Genomic DNA, 15,499 nt, shown 5'->3' with positions numbered 1-15,499 from the left:
ACTCAGTTCATTTGTGCTAAAAATGGTAACTAAATATCTCATGATGATGAATAATTTGGAAAGTGTTGAAACTTGAATTGTGGAGGGTGGCTATCAGTCATTCTTACATTTCAAACCTACCCTCTTCCCACATTTGAAATGTTGGTAAAACACACACACATGCATCCACACATGCACACTACAAGGTTAACAAGTCATTGAGAATGAGATAGCCCCGCTATGATTGGGTTTTAAGGAATTATCACTACTCTGATCACGCAACAACACTTGTGAACCTAAATCAAACAGACTTAGATATGTTGTGTGTCTGCTTGTTGGACATGGAACATGCCTACAACAATAAAGGATTGGTCGGGTATGGGGGATCACATCACGATGAAAATGGATATGCACATGTATGTCATAGAACACTGTCCTAATACCAACTTTGAATGTGATCTGTTCAAGCATGTCTGAGTTATGGCTTTGGACATGGAAAAATCACAAACAAAATGGCTGCCAGGTGGCCATATTGGATCGTATCACAACAACAATGAATATGCACATGTATGTCATAGAACACTGTCCTAATACCAACTTTGAATGAGATCTGTTCAAGCATGTCTGAGTTACGGCTTTGGACATGGAAAATTCACAAACAAAATGGCTGCCAGGTTATATAACCTATAACTATAAAGTAAAACATCTAGTAAACAACTCTGGAGTGGATATAACCTATAACTATGAAGTAAAACACCTAGTAAACAACAACTCTGGAGTGGATATAACCTATAACTATGAAGTAAAACACCTAGCAAACAACAACTCTGGAGTGGATATAACCTATAACTATGAAGTAAAACACCTAGCAAACAACAACTCTGGAGTGGATATAACCTATAACTATGAAGTAAAACACCTAGTAAACAACAACTCTGGAGTGGATATAACCTATAACTATAAAGTAAAACACCTAGCAAACAACAACTCTGGAGTGGATATAACCTATAACTATGAAGTAAAACACCTAGCAAACAACAACTCTGGAGTGGATATAACCTATAACTATGAAGTAAAACACCTAGTAAACAACAACTCTGGAGTGGACTGAATAATAAGTAATTAATACCATTGTAAAACTGCTATTTGCTTTGTTATCAATTCAATGTATACAATCATAAAGCACAACAATTGGTCATTATCCAACTTTAGCATCAGCCAAAACAGATCAATCTTTTAAATTGTCTTTTTTTTCCAATAAATTACTATGAGAAAACTTTGCTTGGTAACATCTCTTGGAATTCACAAAATGTAACAACAAGAGTGAAACAAAACTTACATGTATCCAGATCTTGAGTCTCCTTTACTCGTAGCTATGGAAGGATCCTAATTAATTTTTAAAGATTCAACAGCATTTCTACTTTCAGTAATTATATGTTGGTACAAAGCCACAATCAATACTCAAGCGTGTGCCTTGTACAAAACCAACTAACTTTAGATGTAATTGGCTATGCTTGTGTCTACTTAGTGAAACTCTCACAATAGTCTCTACTGATCAATAACAGAATAATTTGGAGCTTTTCAGGAATACTAATGTTTTTGTTAAAGGACATTTTGACGTTTGGTAGTTTAATCTAAGACTTCAAGGAGTTGAATTGAACATGACGTTTGGTGGTCACATATAGTATAATTTTCTTAATATGACTTTCACTGGTTTAAAGGTGATTCAAAATGCTCACATTCATTATTGCTAGTTTGCAAGTCAAGACAACATGTTTGTGAAACGTATTCTGATTTTAAAACTTTAAAAAAGCGTCTGCAAACACCTTAAAATGACTCTTTTTCAGTCAGTCCCCTTCGGATTTACTTCGAGAGTTTTCGGATATTTCCAGTCTTACCTAGACCATGTGAAGTCATAGAGGGACATTGTTAGCACTTAGGCTACATGACGAGCATAGTCAACAGGTGAATAAAACTCAACAACGTTGTGAAAAAATACATTGCTGATGGTTGTAATAGACATCAGTAAATAACAAGTCATTGAAAATGACATAGTCCCCGCTATGATTGGGTTTTAAGGAACTGACAGTTTATGTTGTCATTTTCTTGATATCACTACTCTGATCATGCAACAACATTTGTGAACCTAAAACAAACAGACTTAGATATGTTGTGTGTGCTTGTTGGACATGGAATATGCCTCCAACAATAAAGGATTGGTTGGGTATGGGTGATCATATCACGATGAAAATGGAGTCTGAGTTATGGCTTTGGACATGGAAAATTCACAAACAAAATGGCTGCCAGGCAGCCATATTGGATCGTATCACGACGAAAATGGATATGCACATGTATGTCATAGAACACTGTCCTAATACCAACTTTGAATGAGATCTGTTCAAGCATGTCTGAGTTATGGCTTTAGACAGGGAAAATTCGCAAACAAAATGGCTGCTAGGCGGCAATATTGGATCGTATCATAAAACAAATTGACGTGCATATGTATGCCATAGCATGTTGCCCCTGTACCATGTTTGAAAAAAATTGGTCCAGGTATCTCCAAGAAACGGCTGCGGGCGGACGGACAGACGGACGGACGGACACGCGGACGCACGGACGCACGGACAGTAGGAACCCAATCCATAAGTCCCCGTTCCGGACTTCTTCCGCGGGGACTAACAAACTTAGATATGTTGTATCTGCTCGTTGGACATGGAACATGCCTACTCATGTTGTGTCTACTCGTTGGACATGGGACATGCCTACTCTTCAAGATGACGTGATGGAATAAACCATTCAACAATAAAGGATGGGTAAGGTACGGGGGTGGGGGTGGGGGACCTGTTCATGCATGTCTGAGTTATGGCTTTGGACATGAATACTGTGCCAACAAAATCGCTGCCAGGCAGGCATATCGGATTGTATCACAACGAAAATGGATATGCACATGTATGTCATAGAACACTGTCCTAATACTAACTTTGAATGAGATCTGTTAACAAATAAAACAAATTGACATACATATGCATGCCATTGTATGTTGTCCCTGTACCAAGTTTGAAAAAAATCGGACCAGGCATCTCAAAGATACGGCTCTAGACGGTCGCTCACGTAACGCGTGTTATGTAAACTATTTGCTGCCGTTGGACAACTCTTGAAGACTCACTACCATATTTGGCATACACCACTACCATATTTGACGGTGCCGAAAGCGAAAATAAGTAAAAGACATTCCAAACTTTGTTACGAGGCCTTGGCTGACAGTGTTTCTGTGTGATCGTATCTAGTCATGCTTGCAGACATAACTTGTACGTGTGGGGTGTAGATTATGAACATGACCTTGGAGGACAATTGTCAGACTAGAGTTCCGAATTACTCCCTCTGAAACTACGCACCGGACTACAACAAATCTTGTGTATTTTACACATTTTCAAAAACAATTACGTACAAAAATTTGTGTCTGCAGACAGCCATACGCATTCCATTTGTCCAAGAAGACAGAGTCATTTTGCCTACAGTGTAAGCTCACACATGTGAAAGGTAAATGCAAACATACAAATGTAGACCCTCCACGGGTCTATGATGCAAATCGTCGTTACTGAAATTGACTGTCCGATTGTCCATGAGGACTTAAATGTACAATGTGAGCAAAATTAAAATGTTTCAATGTTTCAATTAGGTCCTCAGTTTATTTGACGTGTGTTATGGATCATTCCCTGAGAAAATCATGATTACCTTCAACAGATTGCTATAAATAAACACAATTGCTTTCAATTAGTTTGTTGTTGTGTCTTTGATTACTTGATGTCGCCCATGTCGGCATGCAATCTGAAAATGGCTGTTTTATTCAGGAAAGCGACTCTTAAAATCTAAGCCGTTCATAAAATGTTCAATATTTTTTGGCACTACCAGACATGACATCGACTAACAACATTGTACAGACATACTAGGATTATATTTACTGCTACGGAGACCAAACTTGGCTCGATCAGTATTCACCGTACCGTATGCATTTGTTTTGAAATACATCGCTTGTGGTTGTGTAGATGTGAACTCGTACTCGCACATGGTGATGTTATATTTGCCTTAGCTTAGTCTAGAAACGAATATGACGAGGTAATAGTAATACATTACTCATTAGTTTAGATTGACTGCTTTCAGAGATGACACCATGGGTTTTGGAAATAGATCAAGTTTAATCAATCATAAAACAGCCTTCACCGACATTTTGAAAATTAAAAGTGGAAAGAAAATTGTAGGAAAAATCATTTGACTTGAGATCATGTGTACATAATTCATCAAAGCCATACTTCAGAAATATGCTAAACTCGCAGTGTGGGCGATACTTCTGCGGTCACCTGATTCTGTCAGAAGCACAAACTCAAGATGAAAAAAAATTTTCTTCTTTAAATTTACAGCAATTGACAAAAATGCCGACACTCATAATATTTTAGTCAGGCATTTAAAATACTAAAGTATCGATACGGCAGACCCTTGCACTTCCCGTGTGTGTGTTACTCAGGAAGTTGTCGTAGAGGGCGCATCGGACTCCCCAGCAAAATGTCAATTAGTCTTAGTTAGTCAAAGTTTGTGGCTGTGTTTACTGCTTATTTACGGAATGCCCTTTGCTAGTTCCGACTCGAGTGTGTCTGAATAAAAATGTAGGAGTGGATTTACAAAGTTTTATTGATAAATTCACCTGACGTCCCTGCCCACACAATCACCTTAACCAATCAGCCCAGGGCGCTAACCCGCATGAGTACGGTACTAGTACTCTATGATGTTGGACAGAAGCCCCTCCCCAAACTATTTTCTAAAACATAAGGATACAACAAATGTACACACTACTTTTTACCTTTCAGGACAGACAACCAATCATGGCAAGGTGTTCACCTCAGGGTTGTGACAAGTCTAGACATGTCCAACAGACACTTTGAATGAATAGTGAAGAGTATGCCTGACTGTTATAACTACTTAGACATCCCACCACAAACTGTTTCACAATTAAAGTACAAAACTGTCAATAGTCATTAGCATAAATGTGAAAAATAGGTCCTGGATGAAAAGAATACTTAGGGAGTGGTGACCTGGATGAAAAGAATACTTAGGGAGGAGTGACCTGGATGAAAAGAATACTTAGGGAGTGGTGACCTGGACTAAAAGAATACTTAGGGAGTGGTGACCTGGATGAAAAGAATACCTAGGGAGTGGTGACCTGGATGAAAAGAATACTTAGGGAGTGGTGACCTGGATGAAAAGAATACCTAGGGAGGAGTGACCTGGATGAAAAGAATACCTAGGGAGGAGTGACCTGGATGAAAAGAATACTTAGGGAGTGGTGACCTGGATGAAAAGAATACCTAGGGAGGAGTGACCTGGATGAAAAGAATACTTAGGGAGTGGTGACCTGGATGAAAAGAATACTTAGGGAGTGGTGACCTGGATGAAAAGAATACTTAGGGAGTGGTGACCTGGATGAAAAGAATACTTAGGGAGTGGTGACCTGGATGAAAAGAATACCTAGGGAGTGGTGACCTGGATGAAAAGAATACCTAGGGAGTGGTGACCTGGATGAAAAGTATACTTAGGGAGTGGTGACCTGGATGAAAAGAATACCTAGGGAGTGGTGACCTGGATGAAAAGAATACCTAGGGAGTGGTGACCTTGATGAAAAGAATACTTAGGGAGTGGTGACCTGGATGAAAAGAATACCTAGGGAGTGGTGACCTGGATGAAAAGAATACCTAGGGAGTGTATGCCATAGTACCAAGGGTACCAAATTTGAAAAAAATCGCTCCAGGCATCTCCAAGAAACGGCTCTGGACGGACGGACGGACGGAACCCAATCCATAAGTCCCCGCCGGACGTAGGACTAAATATCATGGAAGTCGGTTTTGCGGTTTTTGACACACACACACACACACACACACACACATACAGACACACATGGAAAGTCAGACTTTGTCATGCCTCTAGCACTACTAAACCTTATCAGTTCAGTTGTGCTAAAAAAAATAAAAAAATAAATTCATTGAAATATACAAATTCTGCATTTTTTGGTCATGTGACCTTTTGGTGTTTTTCATCATGCCCCTTTATAGTGACATACTTTCTGAAATGTTTGTACAGAATACTCATACAAAATCAAAGATATTGATCATGCATATAAAACAAAATTTGTTTGTAGGGCTGTACTTCTGAACAACACAAAGGAATACATGTATAAATATTATCTACCCTAACCCAATGAAAGTGTTAAGCCTGGCCAGGATATCAAGTCAACCAACCAATGAGAGTCAGGCTTACAACAGACAAAGTCAAAAGTGACGCTGAATATACTTTGCAATCTTTTGTGTTTCACCTGTTCACTAAGAGAATTCCTTCAAGGCCCTTCAGAAGGCAATGATTTGTGATCATCAAATCAATACTTCCTATTGTGTTGTTAAGAGTAGGACCTATTTAAGCTGTACTCTATGTAATACTGGCTGGCATCTGGACTTCAAGTTGAGACAGACATCTTTAACTCCCCGACATTCTTCCTTTCCTCAAATGTTTTTGGTAAACATTATCAATTGTAAGCCAAAATTTAATATTCACTTCAGAGGGGAAGATCATTTCTTTGTTTGGTGTATGAAATAAAGACAAAAGACCTATCGGTCAGAATAGCTCCGCTGTTTTGTTTTTTTTAATGTTATTTTTTATGTTGGTAACATGTAGAAGTGGTTCAGTTCTTCAGCTCTTCACTATGCAGTTTTGTTTTAGCGATGTAATAAAGTAGTTAGTGGTTTCATATGATGTCTCACTATAAAACACATTTTACACAGAAATTTGGTAATGTATTGTACTTTTATACTATAGTCACCATTTTATAACAAAAATCTACTGTTATGAAAAATTGCACAAAATCTCAGAAAAAAATGACTGGGAAATGCACACAAGAAAAAGAAAACAAGTCATTGAGAATGACATAGTCCCCGCTATGATTGGGTTTTAAGGAATTATCACTACTCTGATCACGCAACAACACTTGTGAACCTAAATCAAACAAACTTAGATATGTTGTGTCATGGAACATGCCTACAACAATAAAGGATGGGTCGGGTATGGGGGATCGTATCACAAAGAAAATGGATATGCACATGTATGTCATAGAACACTGTCCTAATACCAACTTTAATGAGATCTGTTCAAGCATGTCTGAGTTATGGCTTTGGACATGGAAAATTCGCAATCAAAATGGCTGCCAGGCAGGCATATTGGATCGTATCACGATGAAAATGGATATGCACATGTATGCACGAGGGACTAACCAGGAAGAGAGTCATTCTCAGTCATTCTCAGCCATACGTTACAGTGGTAACACTCGTTCATGTTCGATTACCTTTCACAAAGAAAACGCAACGAAATGGTTGAAGTGATTATTTTTTTTATTTCTTTTCATCACAACAAAAAAATCTGCGTGATCAAAAGTGTTGTAAACTAAACCAGAAAGAATTATCGGACTGGCTAAACTTCCCGCTGAACTGGAGTAAGGTCCAAGTCCAAGTATGCCTCGATAGTATGTGAGAAAATTGTCTCAAACTAGCGATACAACTTTCAAAATATAACTTGACATGTCTTCATTTGTTAGAGTTATACAATTCAAGACGGGTTTTCATTCGAAAACAACAATTCTGTGAATGATGACACTCTGAACGCAGCGATTTCTCGGACGATGTTACCACTGTAACTACAACGTATGGCTGACAACGACTTGCTTCCAGGTTAGTCCCTCGTGCATCTGGGTACTTGGGATTGTCGTCGTACAGAAACTAATATGGCGATTAATATATACATCGTCTGATATTTTAATTTTCTTGTGACCGGCACCTGTCAGAAGACTCGGCCAATTTTTTTTCATCATTCCATTGTATTTAAACCTTGTACTTGACATTTCGCAATATTTATAATTCTCAACAAAATACCTCAACATGCCTCAGCTCGCGGCCTCGCTCGTACTCAAAGCAGTCCCGGTATGATCACTAACTAGTCGTGCTTGCATACAGAGTAATCTGGGACTCGATTCTGACAATTGTCCCTACTATTTGTTGAGAGTCAAGTAAGCAATATAGACTCATGCACCGCCTGTCGTATGTAAGCAGGGCTAACCACTGACATGACCAGAGAGAACCTTTTCGGATTTAAAATTACATGTAAAATGGGGAAAGATACGAAAAACATAATGCAAAGTCTGAAGCCAAATTAAAGCTGTAATTATTTTAATTATTTTTACTTGCCAAATATTTGCATTTTGGAAATAGCAAGACACATTCATGTCGTTTAACTTTACATGTAAACTGTCGGCCAATAAACAAAGTTTGGTCTATTCACATTCGGCAGTGAGACTGCTCTTGCATGACTTCAACCGCATGCCTAGGCATGCCTTCCTTACGCGAGTTGTCTTCATTCTGGTTCACTGTCACTCCAAATTGCACGACAATATAGGCAGCCATATTGGATCGTATCAAGACGAAAATGGATATGCACATGTATGTCATAGAACACTGTCCTAATACCAACTTTGAATGAGATCTGTTCAAGCATGTCTGAGTTATGGCTTTGAACATGGAAAATTCGCAAACAAAATGGCTGCCAGGCAGCCATATTGGATCGTATCACGATGAAAATGGATATGCACATGTATGTCATAGAACACTGTCTTAATACCAACTTTGAATGAGATCTGTTCAAGCATGTCTGAGTTATGGCTTTAGAGAGGGAAAATTTGCAAACAAAATGGCTGGCAGGCGGCCATATTGGATCATATCATGAAACAAATTGATGTGCATATGTATGCCATTGTATGTTGCTCCTGTACCAAGTTTGAAAAAAATCGGTCCAGGCATCTCCAAGAAACGGCTGCGGACGGACGGACGGACGGACAGGCGGAACCCAATCCATAAGTCCCCATCCCAGACTAATGACATATTTCATCTTTCAAAGATATAAACGATTTCATGGTTTGGTCACTATAAAGTACAAGTACTGTTTTTTGGCCTAAAAGTGGTGGCCAGAATACAAATGTAGTTACATTTTGTACAGTGAAGACAAGAGACACGAAGTTACCACTAATTTCCCCATTCTTCTCATTGTACCAGTAATCAGAACATATAAAATCAACCACTACTGTAATATAATGCCCTGTCAAGAACACATACATAGCTAGCTTCATCAATTGCCATTGGATTAGTGCTAATGACAAAGTTTTATTCCTCACTTTGCTAAGTCTGAAGCACCCTCTTGCGATCATTATGTGCAAAATGGCCAGAAACAGTCAATTAACTGGTGTATGAATTTTAATATGTTAATGACATTTCTCTTCGAATAGGAGATAACTATATAAATATTATATAATAATCATAATTTCAATAATAATTGCGTTTATTTGAAAATTAACCACCCTACCTGGGGTAATTTGTTATGCCGAGTTAAAAAATGGGGGTCATTTTATGGTCATATGTTGCTATGGTAACCAAAATTTGATCATCACTTAACCCATGAATGGAAGGGGCTTTGCCTTAATGGTTGTTATATTGATGCAAACCCTGTCTAATGGCGCCAGCCGTGCTATCGATGGAAACCCCTGGGAAACCCATTCAAAATTCTAACCACGTCTGTTAATAAGTAACCAATCACGTGGATAATGATATTGATAACAGCACATAGTTTCTAAACTACCCAAGACGTAGTCTCCACATCAGGAAATGGCCATGGGGCACATGAAACTGTTTATGTTTTCCATATGTTGTATCATATGCAAATTTTGTAGGTCTCACTGCACCAAGAGATTTAGCTAATATTAACAAGTAAGAACTGCATGTCTTACTTGCCAACTTCAATGCAATGATAACCATACATTGTTTGCTAACAGTAAGCCTCATATGTCCCCTCTTTATGACACGTCCCCAGAGACACATACATCCAAAAAATTGCATCCCCAATGTCAAATATGGCGTCAAATATGCATAAATAACGTGTTAACGTGACCTCTCAATTTATTCAATCAATCATCGAATTCAATACATCATATCATTACATATAACACCATTAATTTAGGAATATATGCACATGGGCTACCAGTCACTGCTCTCAGGCTACCAAATTTAAATGATGGTACTTGGGGTACCAAGAAAAAAATGAATTTCAAGCCCTGTCTAAGGTAGCACCAAAAACAAATTATACTCCCTTGACTAGCATCAAAAACAAATAACACTTTCTAAGGTTGCACCAAAAACAAATTGTACTCCCTAGACAAGCACCAAAAACAAATAACACTTTCTAAGGTTGCACCAAAAACAAATTATACTCCCTAGACTAGCACCAAAAACAAATTATACTCCCTGGGGTAACATTATAAACAAATTATACTCCCTAGGATAGCACTAAACACAAAATTATACTCATAAAACATTACAATATCACATTGAGTGATCCTTATAAGGACAAAACATTACAATATCACATGGAGTGATCCTTATAAGGAAAAAAACATTACAATATCACATTGAGTGATCCTTATAAGGACAAAACATTACAATGTCACATTGAGTGATCCTTATAAGGACAAAACATTACAATATCACATTGAGTGATCCTTATAAGGACAAAACATTACAATATCACATAGAGTGATCCTTATAAGGACAAAACATTACAATATCACATTGAGTGATCCTTATAAGGACAAAACATTACAATATCACATTGAGTGATCCTTATAAGGACAAAACATTACAATATCACATTGAGTGATCCTTATAAGGATAAAAAAACATTACAATATCACATTGAGTGATCCTTATAAGGATAAAAAAACATTACAATATCACATTGAGTGATCCTTATAAGGACAAAACAATATACCATTGATTGAGTGACCAAGGTAGAAATTTGTTTCATCAAAAAAAGAATTTCGATCAAAAGAATTTGTATAGCGTTAAAATCCATATGGCATAATGTTTTTTATTCTATTCCAAAGTAAATCTGTTTTGATCATCTAATACTGTTTGCTGCCTTTTTTTTCACATTCATTTATTGATTTATTCTAAAAGTGAACAAATATGGGTGTAACATACCTTTCACCTGGACAAATAGCGTCCAACAGAAAACAAACACATCAGATGAGTTGCATGGCAGGCGCCTGTTACAGAGAGACAAAAAAGCATATTAATACAATTACCTACTTGACCAACAATCATATGGTAGTCATGACTCTTAGAATCTTCACATAAGTGATAATAAATGACACCAATTAAATTTCTCTTATAGTCATTATCCATTTTTTTACCCAGACAAAGTCACTCTTCATCACTTCCTGCAAAACCAAAATTTAATGAAAATTCTAGATTGTCCATTAGTTTTTGACAAATTTCAAGCAAGGAGTAAAACTATCACTGTCTAATCAGATTACATACATACATGCATGTATATAAGATGGAAACAAAAATCCTGAAGAGTTTCAAGGCATCATTTTCTAGCCAAAAATACCGCCAATGGCGTTGTAGCACAACTGTACAGTTTTTAAAAATGTTTATCCATATGCTAGTCCAAGCTAACAATACGTGTTCATTTGCTAAATGACTATCCAGTCGCCTATCCAACCATGTTGCTATCTTTGCGATATACGCGATCATTTGGCTGTTGCTATGGGCATGGTCATGTTGTTAGATATATTTGCATATATTTTTTAATGTTTTTGTTTACTTGTGTATGAATTCCTGATATTATTTTTGCAATATACGTGATCATTTGGATGTTGCTATGGGTGTGGTCTTGTTGCTAGGCATATTTGCATACATTTTTAAATGTTTATTCATTGTCTATTAATCATCATTATCTTCGCAATATATGCGATCATTTGGCTGTTGTTATGGGCGTGGTCTTGTTGCTAGGCACATTTGAATACATTTTTTGAATGTTTATTCATTTGTCTTTCAATTCCTGTTATCTTTGCAAAATATGTGATTATTTGGCTGTTGCTATGGACGTGATCTTGTTGCTAGGCAAATTTGCATACATTTTTTTGAATGTTTATTTGTTTGTCTTTGTATTCCTGTTATCTTTGCAATGTACCTGATTATTCTATGGGCGTGGTCTTGTTGCTAGGCAAATCAATATGCATTTTTTGAATGTTTATTTAATTGTCTATTAATCCCTGTTGTTATCTTCGCAATATATGTGATCACTGGCTGTTGCTATGGGTGTGGTCTTGAAGCTAGGTACATTTGCATACATTTTTGAATGTTTATTCATTTGTCTTTCGATTCCTGTTGTTATCTTTGCAATATACCTGATTATTTGGTTGTTGTTATGGGCATAGTCTTGTTGCTTGGCAAATTTAGTTATATCATATATAGTTCTCTTAAGTATGTTCAGATTTTATTTACAAAAACCAAAATAGTCAGAGACAATATGGCATGGCACCAGGGTAGGCCTTCAGTTAGCACAGGTCTTTTTTGAAAGAAGATGAAACCGCTTCGTGTCACTGTGTGGGTAGTAATGAACTCAATCAAAAGAAAATGAAATAAAACGAATCGGAACTACATAGTTTTCAAGAGGGACAGGTACCGACAAAACATTCTGCTACGACGACTCACTAAGATTTTGAAAGGTCAAAAATTGTACTGTGATGACACATGCAACGTCTGAACTATTAAACAGGAAGGGATGGAGGGGGAACTTAGCGTTCAACTTCAATACTGACGTAGCAATGGAAAATCTTATTTCCGTCTTTTTTATTAAGGAAGCAAATCATAGACAAAGCAACTTTAAAAACCATAGATTTTGGAGTAAATTTAGTGTACACGTAAAAACAGGCCGTTCCAAGACTTTGTCACGGCCCAATTATCCATGAACAGTGGACTCGCCCACATTGACGCCACGTGTTTACATTGCATCATGTGTTGTCTTCAAGTGAAGCCTTCTCACCCGAGATCTCTGTACATGTAAGTTCGACCATGGTTCGCTGGGTACGAAAATGTTAGTCCATTTTTGTTTTGATTAGAATTCAATAATTAAGGAATTAGAATGTGCCATTTTGTTCATTTTAGTGACATTTTATTTAGTGTCATCTACGTAGTGTTGGTGAACAACACGAGCCTTTCAAAGTTTCTTGATGTTCAATATCATTTTCAGAGATTGTCTTACCGAGCTCATGGAAGGGATGCATGGTGGCTGATATATTAGTCATTAGTATTCCCTCTCAAGAGTTCTTGAAATCTTAAAAAAGAGTGATGTTTTATCAGGGAGTGTGACCTGGATCCCAGCATAATCAATAAACCTCTTTCTAGTACCATCTGAATGGAGAGTGTTTATTGGTGGTTGTTCTAGGATTTTGGAAACTGCCTGGACCTGTGCAATCACTAAAGCTTCGACTTGCATCATCAATGTCGATGATTTGTTAGGTACATGTAGTCTCTCAACATCAACCAGGGATTGCACTAGACTTTGAAACCAGCGAGTTCCAGGGACCCATCTCTGCTGAAAATATGGGGTCCCTTTAAAAAAAAATGGGGTCCTATTTTACTATCGTTTATTATCACTCATATCCACACAGATGTCTTCATAAACATTCATTCATAATAAATCCACACATACACATTGTCATGTACACTATGTTATTAAATACCTTTTATTTTGAATGCATGTGTTGTTACATGTATTCATCAATACAATGATGCACACTAAAATTACATACTTTCCAATACACATTCCAATACATACTGTGTTACATATTTAGTTCATTCTTGCAAACCAGAGTTGTTATTTCTTCCGTGAACTGGTAGGGCACGTAATGGACGTTGTCATAAAAGAGGCTGTGGTTTGCGACAAGGATTTAGTTATCAACTGGAGGTAAGAAGTACTTCACACATTGAAGTTCCGATCGACGTTTCACTATGTGATCATGGAGGCGGCCATATTTGTTTACATTCTCACTACTGTAAAAAAACCTTGTGCATCATCGGGAACTTCACATCTGTCTTACAAAACATATAGATATTCATAAAAATGCACTACTAAAGTTGATTTGTGTTGACCATGCATGTAAAAGAAAAATTACCGATTGCATGGGTGAGAGACGTTTTGGAGAAACTCGTGCTAGGTATTGGAGTAAAGAAATGATTCATGGTTGCTATCGATGTGATGCAGATAGAAGTTCTGTCTGCCTTTGAAAGCTACAAACTCCATTGTCGGACGAATCAAAGTCTTTTGGGGATGAATAAAAGTGGAGATCATCGCGTGAAAATGTTCCAAAAGTGTCAAAATGTACGCAACATATTTCCCATGCTTGCCACTATGTTTGATGACATCACCGACGATGGAAAACCCCAGCATGCATTATCACTACGTATGTGTGTCGGCATGAGTGAAAGATACTGATGTCATTATCGATGTCACGTCGGGCGTCAATGTCATGTATGATCAGTTCACACATTCTTTACTCATAAATTACACTTTCACACATCTGGTGTTAGATTGGTCTTCTTCTTTTCCCTGTTTGACTGGACTCTTTATAAAGACTTTCTCATTGAACGAAATACATTGTCACCATCATTGAGCATAGATAATGACAGGTCCCAGGGACCCACTGGTGAAAATTGAAGTGGGTCCCATTCAAATGCATTGCGTCCCAGACGCGGAATAACACCTTAACATGAACGCTGATCAACATTTAGGAGTTTTTTTTAACTATAACAGAACAGCTTCCAATAGATACATTATGAGCCAGTAGATCATCGTACTACATCTAACATATACTGTCTGTATATTTTCCATCTTTGAATGTTTTTACATCTGGTTCATTTCATTGTCAAGCATGTCATTTATTTGTTCCTTGAGTTCTTGATTTTCATTTTCTAATTCAGATATTTGTTCTCTAGCATGTCCTAATTTCATTTGATTACTTCTCTCAATCGTCATAGCCTTTCACTTCCAGAATCTTTTATTTTTTTTGGAGATTTTTCTTTTCTTTCAATATCTGATCCAGTTGTTTGTTGAGTTTCCGTGTTTCTTCTGTTACTTTATCTAACATTTAATTTTTGTCTCTGAGTTGTTTGTTCATCTCTGATATTTTATCATCACATTGTTTTATTCTTTTGTTTACATTTCTAGATGATAAAGATGCTATTTTCTCTTTCAACTGAGCAATGAGTTTTATCTTATGTTTGTACTTTTCTGACAGTTTCTCCATCTTTTAGTATTTCTCTAGAGCTGCTAATTTTTCCATAGTCAGATTACTTACTTCTTCATAACTGTCAGCTAGACTACAAGTAAATCTTCTAATTTAATTTTCCAAATCTGTTACTTGTACCATAATCCTTCTTGATTAGAAATTCCCTCATTCTCAACACCACTAACTCTATCTTGAAGTGTTCTAGCTGGTGCCTTATAGGGTTAACTTAGAAAGCTCTCTACATCATTACCACTTTGTTTAATTTTCAAATACCTATCATGTAGACGTGTCCATTGCTGACTAACTGCT

General features: G+C 37.1%; 1 protein-coding gene across 1 annotated transcript in view; it reads right to left on the bottom strand.

The window, feature by feature from the left end:
* Positions 1 to 15,499, bottom strand: part of LOC144437311 (retinoblastoma-like protein 1) — a 107,662-nt gene that overhangs the window by 72,618 nt on the left and 19,545 nt on the right. The window contains exon 4 of the mRNA XM_078126234.1: positions 11,094 to 11,158. Coding sequence (XP_077982360.1) covers positions 11,094 to 11,158 — 65 coding nt within the window. The remainder of the gene's footprint in view (positions 1 to 11,093; positions 11,159 to 15,499) is intronic.

This window comes from Glandiceps talaboti, chromosome 7 (genome assembly GCF_964340395.1).
Source record: "Glandiceps talaboti chromosome 7, keGlaTala1.1, whole genome shotgun sequence".
NCBI lineage: Eukaryota > Metazoa > Hemichordata > Enteropneusta > Spengelidae > Glandiceps > Glandiceps talaboti.
Note: the sequence above shows the minus strand (reverse complement) of the source record. Positions and strands in the feature narration are given on the sequence as shown.